This window comes from Dasypus novemcinctus, chromosome 9 (genome assembly GCF_030445035.2).
Source record: "Dasypus novemcinctus isolate mDasNov1 chromosome 9, mDasNov1.1.hap2, whole genome shotgun sequence".
NCBI lineage: Eukaryota > Metazoa > Chordata > Mammalia > Cingulata > Dasypodidae > Dasypus > Dasypus novemcinctus.
Genome location: NC_080681.1, coordinates 115778283 through 115796072, shown reverse-complemented (window position 1 = coordinate 115796072; position 17790 = coordinate 115778283). Strand labels below are relative to the sequence as shown.

Sequence of the window (17790 nt, the reverse complement as noted above, 5' to 3'; positions counted from 1 at the left end):
TGAACCGCGGACCTCCCATATGGTAGACGGACGCCCTAACCACTGGGCCAAAGTCCGTTTCCCCAGTCTGAAATTTTGTAGAAAGCCTTAAGATGATGGTTTCTTGTCCTTGGGACCATATGGGGACCCACCCTTTCCACAGTCTTGCCCAACGGCCATTTTCTTGGTTCCACCTTCATCAAGCATCTGGGTGTTGACCAAGCTCCAGAATTCTCTCTCCAAGAGTGTTGGGGTGATTGCTACACCTCACTCAATCTTTGTGTTAAGAGTATTAACCCCCCCAGTACAGTGATGTGAAGACAATATTCCCCCTAACCTTTAGCAAACAGGTTCAACTCTCTCAGAGCAACAAGTAGACCACCTGGTCTTCCCTAACCTTTGGCATGCAGGTGAAACCCTCTCAGAAACGAGTTGACCACCTGGCCTTCCCTAATCCATGGGGGACAGGTCCACCCCTTTTAGACCTGTGGGGTGCTGACACTAACCACCCTAATTCTTGAGGAATGTGCTCCACCCTCTCTGTACCTTAGAGTGGCAAAACTCTCCCCCCCCATTCATTGGGTGGGAACATCCACCCTCTTCAACTGTTGGGGCAAACTCACCCTCACCCTCTCTGTACACATTGGTGGAGTTCCTCTTTTGGCCCAAGGTGATGTCTTAATTCCAGATCTCAGCATCCATGGTTTTCCTCTTAAAGCTATTTCTCCTTCAATCTCTCCTTTCACATCCCTTTTAGTCCAAGCTGACAGTGGTTTTGTTCATACAGCTCTCTCAAAAACCTTGTCGGTTTAGCATGCAAGAAGCAGGGGTCCAAGCCATCAGAGAGACTTTCCACAAGTCTTTCCGAAATAACTCTATCTTCAATCCTGATTTACAAGTTCCAAGTTTAGTTAAGTCCTCCAATGGGGCACTTTCATCTGGGAGCTTGATTTCCAGAGGCTCGGAATTTCCAGAATCAGTGTCTGTTTTCTTTGTGCCTGACAGTTCAGTCCTTAGTATTATCTCTTTTATCTAGCACTTTCTTATAAGCTGCAAGCAGAAGCCAAGCTTCTCCACGTTTACTCTGAAAATTCCTTTAGCTAAATGCCCAGGCTTGCCATTTTCAAACTCTGCCTTCCATAAACCAAGAGTTAATCTTGCCAAGTTCTCTGCAACTTTAAAACACGGATCACCTTTTCTCCAGTTTCCAATAATAGCTTCATCGTTTACTTCTAAGGCATCATAAAAAGTCTCTTCAGCATCTATATTGCTATCAACAGTCTCCTCAAAGCACTGTAGGCCTTTTCTTTCAAGCATCTCACAATTCCTCCAAAAAATACCCCTTACCCATTTATAAAACCATTCCAGCATTTCGGTAATTGCAAAAGCACTACCCCACTCCTCAGTACCAAATTTTGTATTAGTTAGCCAAAGGGGTGTTGATGCAAAATACCAGAAACTGATTGGTTTTTATAAAGGGTTTTGATTTGGGGTAGGAGCTTACAGATACCAGGCCATAAAGCATTAGTTACTTTCCTCACCAAAGTCTGTTTTCACTTGTTGGAGCAAGATGGCTGCCAACGTCTGCGAGAGTTCAGGCTTCCTGGGTTCCTCTCTTTCAGGGTCTTGCTTCTCTCTGGGTTCAAGGTTCCTCTCTTTCCAGGGCTTGCTTCTTCCTGGGTTCAGGGTTCCTCTCTTCCTGGGGCTTCCCTCTCATTCTTCTGTGTGCTTACTTCCCGGGGCTCCAGCTTAAGGCTTCAGCATCAAACTTCAACATCAGAAACCCCCAACTCTGTCTTTTGCCATGCCTTTTATCTGTGAGACCCCACCCACCAAGGGATGGGAACTCAATGCCCTAATGACGTGGCTCAATCAAAGCCCTAATCATAACTTAATCATGCCCAGGTACGGACTAGATTACAAGCATAATCCAGTATCTATTTTTGGAATTCCTGACTGTATCAAACTGCTATATACTTCTTGGCAGAATACAGAACTCATCTATCCATAAGAATCATCTCTTCACCCTCCAAACAAAAGTTTTTTCTACGTCAATAAACCTTACCATTTCTCCAGTTTCTTTCAATCGTGTGACCCTGAATAACTTATTCCATGTCTCTGTGCCTCAATAATAACAGCACATGGTAAGCATTCAACAATGCCTATTATTACTTTCATCACTGTTATTGCCAGGTACCTGTTTTATGGTATGTATACCTTTTTATCTTTGAGTTTTAAAATTTGGAGGTGGGGAACCAGTCCATAAGGGCATCAGCAAGAAACGAAGTCCTCTAAAAGGCTTCAGCTACTCCAACCTGGATCTTTAGGACCAAGGACGCCTGAAAAGGCACTTGATATTTCCCATACCACTAAGCCATTATCATTATTTAAATCTCACTGCCACACACTACAGAAGTTTTCTACTTGGGGAAATTTTGGCCCCCAAGGGGCCATGTATCTTATGTCAAAAGATCAACAAAGGAAGAGAGGCAGTGGACAGAAATTTTACATGGTGTACCAGGAAATGAGTGTACTGGTTTCTCTCAGTCTGTGGGAGGGCCATGTCAGGTCATCACTTCAGTAAACTTCTCACCCCATCTGGTGGGCCCTTAATTTGCTCTGGACAGCTCTCTAGTCAGCAAGTAGAGCCAGGAATTTCCAAAGAGGGTGATAAGAAATGATGTCACCATGGGTTGGGCTGATAGTTGATCTTTTCCCATCTCCCAGGAATCCCTTCTTTTTACCATGCAAAATGCCCAATACTCACCTTGCCAAACAAGTGGCAAAAGCTGACTCAGGGACATGGGGTCCCCAGACTGGAAGGAGCCCATTGCACTTAGTGTTGGCATTCTGAAGGGCGGCACTCTCCCACTCTTCCCGGCCTCGAGCCAACCTGGATTGGGAGGAGAGTAGGGGCAATTGACTGCTGGAATTAATTTGGCAACAAGACACCTGGGCAAGTGGGGGTAAGGGGTTTGCTAAGGACGTGAGCTGGTCAAAGCTCCAAACCCCCGAGAGAATGAGCCATTTGTAACTTTGATATGGTAAATGCTGGTATCACTGATTCAAGTAAGCAAGACCTGCTTTCGCCAGCCTTGTGCCAAAAGCCAAAGCAAAGTTTCCTAGCCATAGGTTAAGAATAGCTCTTGTGCCTATGTGGTTTAGGGTAGAACACTCTACTTGCCATTGACTAAGGAACAGATTGAAAACCCAGGATTAGACTCCCTCCCACTTCAGGACCATGGGCAAGATCCCCAGTCCTCTTAAGTTACTAGGGTCTAATCTTTCTGCCTGCCAGGTTTGGCATGAGTTGAAGGGATGTGAGCAGCCCTACTGAAGGAGGCAGCCCCTTTTCCACAAGAGCCAGGACCTACCTGACAGCAGCCAGGTGGCAATCATAGTGCACAATGTTGAAGTGGGACACAGTGCTGTAGCCCTGCTGTTTTCGGGGCTTATTCTCCAGCTCCTCTAAGGCTACGCGCTTAGTGAAGGTATAAATTCCCAAAACCTTCGTAGGCTGCAAAGGCAACAACAACATCATAAGAGGAGAGGGGAGAGAAACTCCAAGTCAGGCTTTGGAAGGAGGTCAGGCAAGACAGAGGGGAAGTAAGTTTCTACTTTTTCTTAGGAATTCAGGTTATTTCAACTCGGGATGTGTTCAGGTGGTGAGTGGGTGATGGTCAGAACCTCAGGCTGTTGGTTATGCACTCGGGTAGGCACAGTCCTAGTGAAATGAGGCATGTGGGGAGACAACTAAAAAAAAGCGGATGCCGTGCAGACGGAGATAGGAATGCAAGCCTACGTGGTCATTCTTCTTGCTTCATTTATCTGAGAATGATATGTCACTTGCTTTTCAAAACCGGTCAGACAGCTCCAAGGAGCCTGCATTATAGGAATATTTATTCTTCAGTAGCTTGGGAACTAACTAGTAAGTTTCAAGCTGGAGAGCAAGGGCCACCTTTTAGGCCTTTGGAGGGAGCATCCTGTTCCTTTCAGCTGCAATCTAGTTTGGAAGTGCCTAGAAAGTTAAGGTTCTGATCTTCTCCCCAGTTATCCTGAATGGAAGCAGCACGGAGAATTTTTAAAAGTCAGCTCTGAACTTAGAAAAGCCTGGGCTAGGATTCTGGCTCTGCCATGTGACCTTTATTTTCTTATCCATAAATCAGAAGATTTTACAGGTTTGAAGATGAAAGTACATAGTTTACATAAAGCTTTGAGCACAGAGCCTAGCATAGAGAAGTCACCCACGGAGTGGCAGCTGACAATAATGATGACAGGGAAGTGGAAACTGGGGGGGAGGGGAGAAATAAATAAAAAAATAAATCTTTAAAAAAAAAAAACCTAAAAAAAAAATAATGATGACAGTGACAGTAATGAAGACCAATGTTCAGATCAGTTTGCCTTCCTGTCTTTAAAGAGGACAGACATCTGGCCCTTTCATCGGGTCTCAAGTGCAGTAACTAAAATATAAGCCTTGATTCTGGCCTCTTCAAGAACAGGCCTGCAGAAGGATGTCACCTGGCCCAAGGGGCCAGGAGGAGACACTAAGGCCCACACCCTCCACCCAACTCCAGGCCCAGCAGCTGTACCTGGAACTTGTATCCCTCCCTGCAGATGCAGCACGTGAGGCCTGGCTCCTCGATCAGCTCTTCCATCTGCTTCAGTAGTGCTGTCTTAGTCACAACCTGGCCCTTTTCATTTGTCTATAGAAGGAAACCAAGTTGGCATGTCAGAAGGGAATTTCCCTCCACTCTTGCACCCTAACTTGGGGACCCTCAGGAACAGGGCAGACTTTCACATACACTAGCAGGGCTGCGACATCAAAAGGAAAGCCTTTAGTGGGCTTCTAATGAGGGTAAAGGAACCTCATTCAGAGACCCAGATGCTCCTGCTAGTCTCCTTGTTGAACAGGACCCACTAAAGCAGAGGAGAACAGCCAGCTGGAATCCTGGCAAGTTATCACTTGCCACCAAGAAAGTCCCCTTTCTTTGTGCCTGCGGTACCAATCCCAGCTGCCAAGGCTGTTGTACTATGACTCATTCATGGGAGTTTTAAAACTGCTGGCTTGAAGAAGGCTCTTTTTAGGACTACTGCTTCCTCCAAGGTGAGATAATGAGAAGTATAGAGCCCTTCACTTCAAACAGACCTGAGTTCAAAATCTTATCACTAACTCATTAGTTATGTGCCTTGGCCTACTGACTTCACCTCTTAGCCTCAAGTCTCAGTTAATTCTTCTGGAAACTGGGTATAAAAACAATGCAAAGAGCCACTAGAGGGATTAAATACAATTCTGCAATTAAGATGCTTAAGCACAGGGCCTGGCAGATAGCAAACCCTTTGTAAACAATAGTTATTACCACCATTTTTAATGTTTATATGAACTTGTTTAGAAACTTAGTCTCTGAATCTCATTTGCATAGCAGGACGATAATAGCTCCACTCCTGGGGGGTGTCGGGAAGAGCATCTAGCATTTGCCTTGCACACCCAGCTCTTTCCTCTTGCTCTGTTCAGGTCTTACACTCACTATCTCCAGCCCCAGACCTGTTGTTCTGAAGCCCGAATGACAGTGCCACGGCCATCTCCTCTTCAACAGCGTGAGCAAGGACGTGGGGACTAGGGGAGGTATTTTACCGTCATGCCCAGGGTGCCCAGAGCCTTCTGCCTCATCGCCATGGCCATGCGCTTTTTCTCAGCACGGGTCTCCCTGCGGGCTGCATCAATCTTCTTGTTTACATCAGGGTGTTCCCGTAGTGCCTCTAGTAGGTTCTCTGCCAGAGTCCCAATGCCCTCATCACTGGACACCTGCTCCAATTTATGCAGGTTTGTGATTGAATCAGTTCCAATCAGAACCTGACAACAAGAAACCAGAGGGATGCATGCCTCCAATTATAAAGAGAATGTGAAGTTTAAAATATCAACCAAATGTGCACAATCCTATGTCATCTCCTCAATTTCAGTCAGGTCCTATGATTCTACACTTGAAGAGACACAGACAAATGGGAGAGAGTTTGGCTCTGTCACTGATTTTGACCATTTACTATACCCTTTAGTTTTAGAATCCCCATCTATAAAAACAGAGATAGGGAAACGGACTTTGGCCCAGTGGTTAGGGCGTCCGTCTACCATATGGGAGGTCCGCGGTTCAAACCCCGGGCCTCCTTGACCCGTGTGGAGCTGGCCATGCGCAGCGCTGATGCGCGCAAGGAGTGCCGTACCACGCAAGGGTGTCCCCCGCGTGGGGGAGCCCCACGCGCAAGGAGTGCGCCCGTGAGGAAAGCCGCCCAGCGTGAAAAGAAAGAGCAGCCTGCCCAGGAATGGCGCCGCCCACACTTCCCGTGCCGCTGACGACAACAGAAGCGGACAAAGAAACAAGACGCAGCAAATAGACACCAAGAACAGACAACCAGGGGAGGGGGGGGAAATTAAATAAATAAATAAATCTTAAAAAAAAAAAAAAAAAAAAACAGAGATAGTGCCAGGTTTGCTGTGATGATTAGAAATTAGATAACACATGCAAAGCATCAACACTGATTCTAGGGAAGTGGACTTGGCCCAGTGGTTAGGGCGTCCGTCTACCACATGGGAGGTCCGCGGTTCAAACCCTGGGCCTCCTTGACCCATGTGGAGCCGGCCCATGTGCAGTGCTGATGTACGCAAGGAGTGCCCTGCGATGCAGGGATGTCCCCTACGTAGGGGAGCCCCATGTGCAAGGAGTGCGCCCCGTGAGGAGAGCCGCCCAGCGCGAAAGAAAAGTGCAGCCTGCCCAGGGATGGCACCGCACACACAGAGAGCTGACACAGCAAGATGACGCAACAAAAAGAAACACAGATTCCCATGCTGCTGACAACAACAGAAGTGGACAAAGAACACACAGCAAATAGACACAAAAAACAGAAAACTGGGGGGGGGCGGGGAAAGGGGAGAGAAATAAATTAAAAAACAAAAAAACACGGATTCTAGACCCTGGAGAAGCAGTACCTGATTAGGCCTGAGTGGTAAACTAAGTGAGTACAAGCAGCGTACCCCTTGATATTCATAAGGGACCACCCTAAATTCTTCATCTGGGGCCCTCTGTGTCCACCAAACCTGGAAGCATGTTTTCTCAATCCAGGGATATTAGAGATACAATGACTACAGGTGAGAGTGGAACCCCATATTGAAAAGGTTGGAAACCATTGCAAATCACACCATGCTTCTGAATAGGGGTGGGGGGACAGCAGAATGCTGACATGAATTGATGACAATTGCTACATATTTGACAAGCTGAAAACAACAAAGCCAAGGTGCAATTATAATGTGAATGTTCAGCAGTCAATTTGGATCACTCACTAGCTCATAAATCTACTCTCATAGTAGGTACACTTCAAATCTGTACCTCAGAAAAACTGCATGTTACTTCATGTTTCATGCTCCTACATGCTGGTCCCACATTTCAACTGCCTATTGAACTGTAACAGGTACCCAACATCCTGGATATTTATTCTGTGTGTGTATGGGTATTGGGGGTGGGAGGGCTGTTCTAGGTGTTGAAGAAATGAAGGCACTGCCCTCATGGAGATTCTATTCAAGTTAGGCAGACAGACCTTAAATAGTAAACTATAATAAGTTCCCTCCACCTTACTCAAGCTTCCTGTGCCTCCCATCTCCTCTAATGGCACCACCATTCACCCCGTTTTTCACCAAAATAAAAAACAGAGCATAGACGTTGATTCAGTCATCTTCTCTCACCATGTGCAATCAACCAATCTCCAAATTCCATTTATTCTACCTCCCAGGAACTCTGATGGACCCATTCGCTGTCCATCTCTATTGCCTATTTCTAGATGCCACTTTCTCTCACCTAGATGACTATAAAGTCTACCAACTATTCTTCCTACTTCATTCCCTATAAAATGGCCAGAGACACTGCCCTCAGGAGAAAATCCACACTCCTCTCAGAGAAAAGGCCCCAGGTGGTCTGGACCAAAGCTTTCCACTCCACTGTCAGCTATTGCCACGCCTCACCTTCCTTTCATGGGAACTTTCAAGTCCTATAATGCTTTATGCTCTCCTTTGCCTTTGAGCCTTTGCAGGTGCCATGCTCTCATCTTGAAACTCCTCATTCCTTGGCCCCCCTCCACACTGCACTTATCTCAGTTTAGTTATTACAAGGTATTTGGCTCGCTCATCCACTAGACAGTAAAGCTCCCAGAGGACACGGACTTTGACTGTCTCGTTCACCATCTCTTCAGCCTAGCACGCAAAAGGTACATAACAGGTGTTCAATAAGTAGGAAATAAATTGTCGAAAGTGTGAATGCCAAATATCTAAGAGATAAAGTCTTACTCTAAAGAAAATAATTCAACTTAGAACTAAGAATACATCTGGAAATCAGCTGACTTGAGTTCTGATCTCACTGTGTTGCCTTTGGCCAAATCACAACTCTTGTTTCTTAATTTATCCATATACAAAATAGAGATGTTAAAGAATATAAGAAATAATATATGTGAAGACTCATATGTGGGGAAAATTGTATTTATCTCCACAGACAAAAACAAAAACAAAAAAACCACACACAAAACTAATTATGACCATCTCCACTGACTCAAACAAAAGTTTAGTGCACCAGATATTCCCTCTGAGTGTGACATATGGAAATATCTTTATTGTAACCAAGTTACCATGTTTTTGGAAAGAATTATAGAACAGGCTACCAAAAGAGAATGTGGAACTATAGTTAATATAGAACATTATAAACAAACAAATCTAGGCCTAAGAACTCTTAACAATCTATGTTTAAAAACATACTTCAACGAGAAAATGGGCAAAAAACATGAATACCTGTTTCACTGAAGAAGATACACAGGGGCCAATAAGTTCAATACCACTAGTCAGTAGGGAAATACAAACTAAAATTAAAATGAACTATTACTACACTATTACTATCAGAATGACTTAACTAAAAAATAGTGACAACACCAAATGCTGGTGAGGATGCAGAAAAATTGATCACTCGTACATTGTTGTGGGAATGTAAAATGGTACAGTCACTCCAGAAAGCAGTTAGGCAGTTTCTTGTAAAACTAAACATGCATCTATCACACAAACCAGCAACTGTACTCTTGGGCATTTGTACCAGAGAAATGAAACCTATCTATATTCATGTAAAAAACTGCTCATGTTTACTCATAATAGCCTAAAACTGGAAACAACCCAAATATCCTACAGTGGGTGAATGGTTAAGCAAATTGGTACATCCACATCGTGGAACAGAATAGAAAGGAATGAACTGTTGATTCCTGCAACAACCTGGATGACTATCCAGAAAATGATGCTGAGTGAAAAAGTCAATCCCAAAAAGTTATACACTGTATGATTCTATTTATATAACATTCTTGAAATGACAAGATTATAGATGTGAAAAACACATTAGTAATTACAAGGAGTTAGAGGTGGGGGTGGTGGGGAAGGAGGTGGCTCTGGCTCTAAAAGGGCAATACATGGGATCCTTGAGGTGATGGAAATGTTCTATGTCTTAGTCATCAATGTCAATATCCTATAATTTTACAAGACGTTACCATTGGAGGAAACTGGGTAGGAAGTACACACGATTTCTCTGTATTATCTCAAAATAAAAAGTTTAATAATAATAATAATAAAATACAGCTCTGGCTACCAGTCTGGGGTTAGCTTGGAATTGTGACAGGCAAGAGACACCTCAGCCCAGCAGCAAGAGATCAGGAATGAGCAGCAGAGTGGAATGGGTGGGCCTGCCTTAAAATAAAGATTTCAGCAGACTGAGGTAGAGCACAAAATGGTAGTGATTGTCTTGCAGATGTTCTAGTGACTCTGGCCAGAAACAAAACCTGCTCAGCTGACCTGAGAGACAGTGAAGCCCCACTTAAGAATCAGTTGAGGGAAGCAGGCTTGGCCCAGTGGTTAGGGCGTCCGTCTACCACATGGGAGGTCCACAGTTCAAACCCCGGGCCTCCTTGACCCATGTGGAGCTGGCCCATGGGCAGTGCTGATGCGCGCAAGGAGTGCCGTGTCACACAGGGGTGTCCCTGTACAGGGGAGCCCCACGCCAAGGAGTGTGCCCCGTAAGGAGAGCCGCCCAGCGTGAAAGAAAGTACAGCCTGCCCAAGAATGGCACTGCACACACAGAGAGCTGACACAACAAGATGACGCAACAAAAAGAAACACAGATTCCCATGCTGCTGACAACAGGAGCGGACAGAGAAAAACACGCAGCAAACAGACACAGAGAACAGACAACTGGGGTGGGGAGGGGGGATAAAATAAATCTTAAAAATTAAAAAAAAAAAAGAATCAGTTGAATGAGGAAATCACAAATACAACTTAATCCTCCTAGCATAAGAAGAATGACATCTAAGATTCTCTTCTACTCTTTCATATTAGGACAAGTAACATCCTGAAGCTAATCAAGACAGTTTTATTCATTTGGTTGATGATAGATGAGGAGAGTGTATGGTTCCCGCATACCACGTCCAATCTGCAGAATAAGGGCTACATGTGTGCCAGCTACTCACCTGGGTGGCAGGGTGCTGGATGGCCAGGCCCCGAAGAAGCCGCAAGATAAATGGGAGGGCTGGGCGAGATAAAAACTTTTTCCAGATATCAGCATCCAAGCTGCAAAGCAAAGGAAGATTTAGCATGCAGGGAAGCAAAGGCTACCTAGAAACCAGCTCTCACTAATCTGACTCAAGCTCCTAATGCTTATTTACATGTGACACTCCAAGAGTGCCATAAGGAATCATGAAGAACCACTGAGCTCAGCTGAGAAGCCGATAAAGAAATGAGATTTTAGATAGAAACCAAAGAGCTACCATCCTTTTCCCATTGTCTCAAAGGACTCTTCAGTGGTTGAGTGGTCACTCTGATAGTTTCCAAAGGGGAGGGAGACCTTGATGAGGGCAAAGGGGAGCAGATGATGCTTTATGCCACAACAATAAGAAAAAAAAAGTGGCAAGAATGAAATACAGTCAGTGGGGGAGGTGGTTCTTACTTCTTGGCAGTGGGGATGTGCTTTTTCATATAGTCAAGTGCATTCTGGGTGATTCCCTTCTGAAGAATCAGATCCTTCAGCTGATGCCCATTGCTGTTGTTCTTGATTCCAGCTGCTATCTTACAGAAACAATCCAGGAAGACTTTATCATCACCACTGTGATCTTCATCATACCTAGGAGGAAAGACCAAAGAGTCCCAGGGTGCAAAAGGAAACAAAGACTAATCATGTCATTTCCTTAATTAACAAACTTTCAACAGCCTACAAGATCAAGTCTAAATGTCTTAAACATGAGATGAAATAAGACCCTTCTGATCTGGTTCCTGTCACTCTCCTTCTAACCAGCTCTGTCCCCAAAACCCACAAAATTCTCTTGCATTTTCATGCTTTTGCACACGTGACCTCCTGCATCTTGGCCTATCATTTCCCATCTCACCAACCACTTCACCGTCTCTGTCCAACCAATGGCTACTTTGACACAATACATTTTAATTTTTGATCCCCACCCCCACCCCCCGCCAACTATATTAGGCCCCTTAAAGACCAGAACTGGGCCTAGTACATCTTTAGTAAGTTCCAAAAAAATCTAAGAAATTCACATGATTCTTCCTTGGTCTCACAGAACTATTTCAGGGTTCTTATTGGAACCCTCACTTAGTTGCATGAAAGCCAAGACACATACTTATCAAAGCTGCAGTATGGTTTAAACCGCTCCACCAGGATCTGCATTTTCTCCACCTCTCCAAAGGACAGGTATGGGATAATGCGAAGCAGGCCCTGAAGCACACTAGGGTTGGAGCGAACAAAGGTGCTGTTGATCTGGTCCAAGAGCATCACAAGTTGATCTTTGTCACCTGTCAGAAGGAGGTTACCCTGCAATAGGGAAGAGGATGGAAGGCTCATTAATGGGGTCAGGACTTTGGAGCCAACTTCTGGCCCTCAAAGATCATCCACTTCCACAACAGCCATCAGAAGCAGCCCTAGAATAATAACAAACAATATCAAGTACACTCTATTTGACAAATTAGTTTCTCAGTTTCTGCTATGGCTCTAATAATATTCTCAGGGCATCAAGATATGACTACAAACCCCACTCTCCCTGCCCAAGAGCCAAGAGAATGTAGGCTACCTGATATACATTTGGTCACATCTCTAGCCCAGAACATTAGCACCCCATAACAAGGTGGAAAGCACAGGTGCAAAATGTAGAGAGAAACTGAACTGGGAATTGGACACCTGGGTTCTAGGCCTGATTCTGCCAATAACCAACTACATAACATTGAGCAGCTTACATCATTTCTTTGGCAAAGAGTTTCCTCCAGTGTGAAATGAAGGGTTGACAAAGGCCTCCATCTACCAGCTGGGACATGCTAGGTTTCCATTAATGAGCTGCTTTTGAGCAAAAGAATATCCTTGGCAGCTTTGTTTCCCCAGAATCCAAAGATTTCAGGCTTCAATGCAATTAGGTCAACATTAGTTGAGCCTTGCCATTCCTCTGGCCTGAGTAGGTTCAATCACTTTCTGTTGAGCTCAGCAGCAAGACACAAATAAGTCTGTTGTTGGCAATGAAACAGTGCAGGTTCTCAGTGAGTGCCTAAGAATGGATGGACTGGGTGGGCCCCTACTCACCTTGTCCTCACTCAGGGGCTCAGCATTGGACTCATCTAGGATGATCTCCATGATGCTAAGCACCTGCTCAGCCACAGTTGCACCCCCACTATCCTTGCTTTCTTGCTCAGCTACCAGGGCCTGGAGGAGAAGGAGACGCAGTTATCCTGGGATAAACCATAGTCCCTCATCACTGTTAGGTTCAGCCTTAATTCCCAGAGACTCTGTATGTTTGCATGCGTTGCAAGAGAGGCAAGTATATGTGTGTACATGCACATATACACAAACCACAGACAGGGAGTGCGCTTATGAAGACAGTGAAAATGTGATATTCCTGATCTCTTCCTTGGCTGCCCTGTGGAGAACAGCCCTCTCTTTCCATTGGTGTGCAATCTGGACTGTTTTAGAGACTGTCCTCCTCTCATCTCAGATCTGATTTTGAGGGAAGGGACAAGAAAGCTCTTATGTGCCATAGAAGGAAGCAGCACAGAAACGAGCCAACCCAACCTTCTGTGCCAGTCGGCCCAGGCAGATGAAGGGCTTGAAGAGTCAACAAGATTCATTTTGTCTGAGCCCTGAATTCAGATGTCTTTCCCCCCCTCCCAGGACTTCCAAGGTTCATTTTTATCAACTGCAGCCCACACTCTTTACCAAGTTTAGAGTCCCCAGCATGACATTCAAAGTGTTCATTTCCAACTTGACCAACTGCTGCCGGTTGACTTTCACCTTCACGCAGTAACTGAACAATTTCAGCAGCACCTGACAAGAAAAGTCAGTCAAAACCCACAAGACCACCTGAGAGCATACAGAATAGGGGGACAAGCAGGAAAGAAACACCTAAGAGGGGTCATGTGTAAGCAGCAGATGCTCCTCCTGAAATGTGGAGGACAATAAGAAGAGATCTTTAGAGGACATGGTAAGATGACTGGGATCTCACATTGTTTGTTCGCTTGTTTTTAAAAAGTTGATTTCTTTTAAAATGTGGTAAAATATACATAGCAGAAGGGAGCAGATATAGCTCAGTGGTTAAGTGCCTGCTTCCTACGTACAAGGTCCAATGCCCAGTACCTCCTTTAAAAAAAAAAATCATCTTAACCATTTTAAGTGCACAATTCTTTGACATTAAGTACACTGACAATACTGTGTAACTTTTATCACTATCTATTTCCACACTATTTTCATCATCCTAAACCAAAACTCATACTCATTTAGCAATAATTCCCCCTTCCCCACTCCCACAACCCCTGGTGACCACTATTCTGCCTTCTGTCTCCATGAATTTGCTTACTCTAAGCATTTCATATAAGATAAATCATACAATATTTGTCCTTTTGTGACTGGCTTATATCATTCAACATGATGTTTTCAAAGTTCATCCATGCTGTAGCATAAACCAGCACTTCAATTCTTTTCATGGCTAAATATTTCATATTTTGTTTATCCATTCAAAAGTTGATGAAGACGTGGGTTGCATTTCATTTTAAATAGCAAAATTCTATAGAGGTGGTTCCCATGAGTTGGATATAGCTCTACCATCTCTAAAACTAGTAGCAGTGACACTAAAACCAATGGAAGAGGTGATACTCTGCTGTTATGGGGAAATCTCAGAACTGACTCAGCTTCTGAACCAATGGCAAACAGAATGAGGCCTATGGGGAGCTCACTACACAGGATTTGCAGGGGCTCCACAAGACACTGTTAAATTCTTGGTGAATTTTAATCCCAGTGTGAACCAGGTAAGTAATTTAAAACATGGATACAATATCTGTTTTCAGATCCCCTGGGGGTGAAAATGATAGTGTAATATTTGTTATGCCTTTGGAGTCCTCTAATCCTTACTGATGAGATGGTTGAATGAACATCTGAACAAAATCCTACAATATAAGAAATGAAAAGTTACATTACAAAGGCCATTAAAAAGAAAAAAGAAAAAGGTAATTGACATAAGAACAGTTATTTTGAGAAAAGATGATCAGACATTGGTTCCATGTCTGGGTGGACATGGGTGACTAAGAGATGTCAGGGAAGGCTGCCATCATACTGTTTTTCAGGGGGAGTGTGCCGGGGCAGGGGCAGGGGGTTGACTAATACGTAGAAGGCAAAGGAAAACAAGTAGGTCCTTCCTGAGTTTGTGCTTGTCCACAGTACCATGCTGCCCTCTAGGGTTAAATGGCATTAACAGCCACAAGAGTCTTTAGATGAGTCTCTCCCAAAGCCAGAGGTCTGGTCCCTCCTTGCTGCCCCCGACTCACTGTTAGAAGGTGGCGTCCCTGCTTGAAATCCTTGATCCCTGCCAGTCTGTTAAGCATACACTCCAGGCCCCCACACTGGGCCATCACACCAGCCATCTTATACACTTCTTCTTCATCCTCTTCTTCATCTGGGGGAAAAGCCAAGCAAAAATAGAGGGGAAGATGAAGTTGGTAATAAAATAGACAGCCCTCTTGCAAACAGACAGTTACTTTCAAAAAAGCAGCAGCCAATAAAAAGGATCAATAATGGATATTAAAGTGTACTATTTCATTCCTAGTAGTAGCTTTTTTTTTTTTAAAGAGGTACCAGGGATTGAATGATTGAACCCAGGACCTTGTACATGGGAAGCAGGTGCTCAACCACTGAGCTACATTTGTACCATGACAGGAGCTTTTTAAAGGCTCAATTCAATTAATATTTAGAATATTCAGCACTTCATTCAAACACTGAAAAAACTAGCACCACCACTATCAATGAAGGCAAAAAATAAAAACCTAAGCTAAAAAGTAAATCTGAACAAGTTGTTGCTAATTGTATTTTTTTCCCAATGCCCAGAGGTGTCTGACTCAGGTCAGAGATACCTCTATTTTTCCTCAGTTGGAGAAGTCATATCCCCAGTTTTGATACAGAGGTACAAGAGAGTATTTGCTAAGATACCCCTAAATCCCAGGAGATGAACCACTATTTGGTCCCAAAGCTCAAATCCAATGTGCTTCGTCTGTGAAAAGGGCCATACCTGTAGTGGAGTCTAGGGACTCGATGAACTCCTCAGTGGCATCACCCAGCAAACCCCGCATACGATAAACAATCCTCATGGGCTCTCCCTGAGCAGAGAAAGTTGGGGAAGATACTTGCACAGAGGCCCCAAGAAAAATGCAAAGGACTCAGGGCCTGGTCTGGCTTAATGTCTCAGCAATGTGGAGAACCATTATTTTTTGACAAGGTCTTAGCCAGAACATCTCTTAGAATCCAAATGCACTGTAATTCACTTAGGGGACAGGAAGCTAATTTTACTTAGCATCTACAACAGGCCAGGTATTGTGTGAGGCCCTTTATAGACACTACTCATTCATCTCACCACAACCTACATAATAGCTAGAGCACTATTACTTAGTGTTTACTCTGTGCTAGGTCCTATGCTAATTATACAAGCTAATCAGCTTGTTCAAAGAGTTAGACCTATAAGCCCAGATCTAATGCTAAACCCATGCCTTCCTCAGGAGCAGAAATTCTATACCAACCTATAGCACCATTACCCAAAGAACCAAGACTAGCAAGATCAATTAGATCAAAGAGCTCTACTTCAAGACTGAGGAATCAAAAGCGAGAAAAGGAAACATCAATTTTTTGTCTATGAAGAACCTGAGGTCTTCATATAACCATACAACAAGGAGATGGTTCATCCTAATTTCTTCAAAATCTAAAACCTGACTGGAATGATTAGAAGCAAACCTTTCATAAATTAGAAGATTAACATAACTTTAGGAGGCAAACTTGGCCCAACGGATAGGGTGTCTGCCTACCACATGGGAGGTCCGCGGTTCAAACCCCGGGCCTCCTTGACCCGTGTGGAGCTGGCCCACGCGCAGTGCTGATGCGCACAAGGAGTGCCCTGCCACGCAGGGGTGTCCCCCCAATAGGGGAGCCCCACGCACAAGGAGTGCTCCCCGTAAGGAGAGCTGCCCAGCGTGAAAGAAAGTGCAGCCTGCCCAGGAATGGCGCCACACACACGGAAAGCTGATGCAAGATGACGCAACAAAAAGAAACACAGATTCCTGGTGCCGCTGATAAGGATAGAAGCAGTCACAGAAGAACACGCTGTGAATGGACACAGAGAGCAGACAATGGGGTGGGGGGGATAAATAAATAAAAATAAATCTTTAAAAAAAAAACCACACACAAAAAACATAACTTTAGTAAATGGGAGGATTATGAGAGGTCAACATATGCTAGATACTAAGCTAGGCATGTTACATTATTCTTTTTTCTTTCATTTTCATTTTTGAGATGAGAAACAGAGATTCAGTCAGACCACATGAAATTCAGTGGGAGAGGAGACCACACCCTAATTGAAGCTGTCTGCCTCCAAGCTCATGCTCTGCTTCAGGAGAGGGACCACTGGAGGAAGACAATGTGTCAGAAAAGCTAGTTTCAGAAGCAGTTATGTCCATTCAGTTGGAGAAACCCAATGAGAACTCCTCAGAAAGAAAACAGCCATAGACTAGGAACAGAAAGAGGAAGAGACATTAAAAAAAAAAAAAAAAAAAAACAGGTTCTAGTCAATGGCTAATGAGATGGGCTGTTTATCAGAGAAATGGAGGACAAAGTAGAGAAGGGCAGTTAATGAAGGTTCAGATTAAAACTCCCACAAACTCTGGACTTTGCCAGGAGAACCCTTCAGTGGAAGAGACTCACTAATGAAAGGGAGGAATGATGATTCTCAATTTCTATCTTGCCTCATGGTTCGAAAGGAAGATGCCCTGAGGATTCTTAGGGCTTCCTACTACCATTTACAAATATGCCCATAGAAGCCTGGTCTCACTTTTTTATGTGTATCAACGACTAAATCTGTATCATTGTTATGTGTATGTTTTATCTTTTTTTTTTAAGATTTATTTATTTTTCTCCCTCCCCCTCCCCCATTGTCTGCTCTCTGTGCCATTCGCTGTGTGTTCTTCTGCATCCGCTTGCATTGTCAGGCGGCACCAGGAAACTGCATCTCTTTTTTGTTGTATCATCTTGCTGCGTCAGCCCTCCGAGTGTGAGGCACCACTCCTGGGCGGGCTGCACTTTTTGCGTGGGGTGGCTCTCTTTTCGAGGTACACTCCTTGCACATGGGGCTCCCCTATGCGGGGCACCCCTGCATGGCATGGCACTCCTTGCATGCGGCAGCACTGCGCGTGGGTCAGCTTACCACATGGGTCAGGAGGCCCTGGGTAGAGAA

The 17790-nt window shown here is 44.4% G+C and overlaps 1 protein-coding gene across 8 annotated transcripts in view; it reads right to left on the bottom strand.

Moving 5' to 3' along the window:
* UBR4 (ubiquitin protein ligase E3 component n-recognin 4) overlaps window positions 1–17790 on the bottom strand; it is a 142140-nt gene that overhangs the window by 11753 nt on the left and 112597 nt on the right. For 6 of the 8 annotated variants that reach the window (XM_058304262.2, XM_058304264.2, XM_058304270.2 and 3 more), the window contains 11 exons: window positions 15583–15670; window positions 14846–14973; window positions 13245–13352; window positions 12615–12734; window positions 11668–11858; window positions 10986–11159; window positions 10510–10609; window positions 5612–5830; window positions 4569–4682; window positions 3354–3496; window positions 2747–2872 (listed from right to left, as the gene is read on the bottom strand). In XM_058304262.2, the coding sequence (XP_058160245.1) occupies window positions 2747–2872; window positions 3354–3496; window positions 4569–4682; window positions 5612–5830; window positions 10510–10609; window positions 10986–11159; window positions 11668–11858; window positions 12615–12734; window positions 13245–13352; window positions 14846–14973; window positions 15583–15670 (1511 nt within the window). Of the gene's footprint in view, window positions 1–2746; window positions 2903–3353; window positions 3497–4568; window positions 4683–5611; window positions 5831–10509; window positions 10610–10985; window positions 11160–11667; window positions 11859–12614; window positions 12735–13244; window positions 13353–14845; window positions 14974–15582; window positions 15671–17790 lie in introns of all 8 variants that reach the window. The other 2 variants (XM_058304265.2, XM_058304263.2) reach the window with 1 other exon arrangement.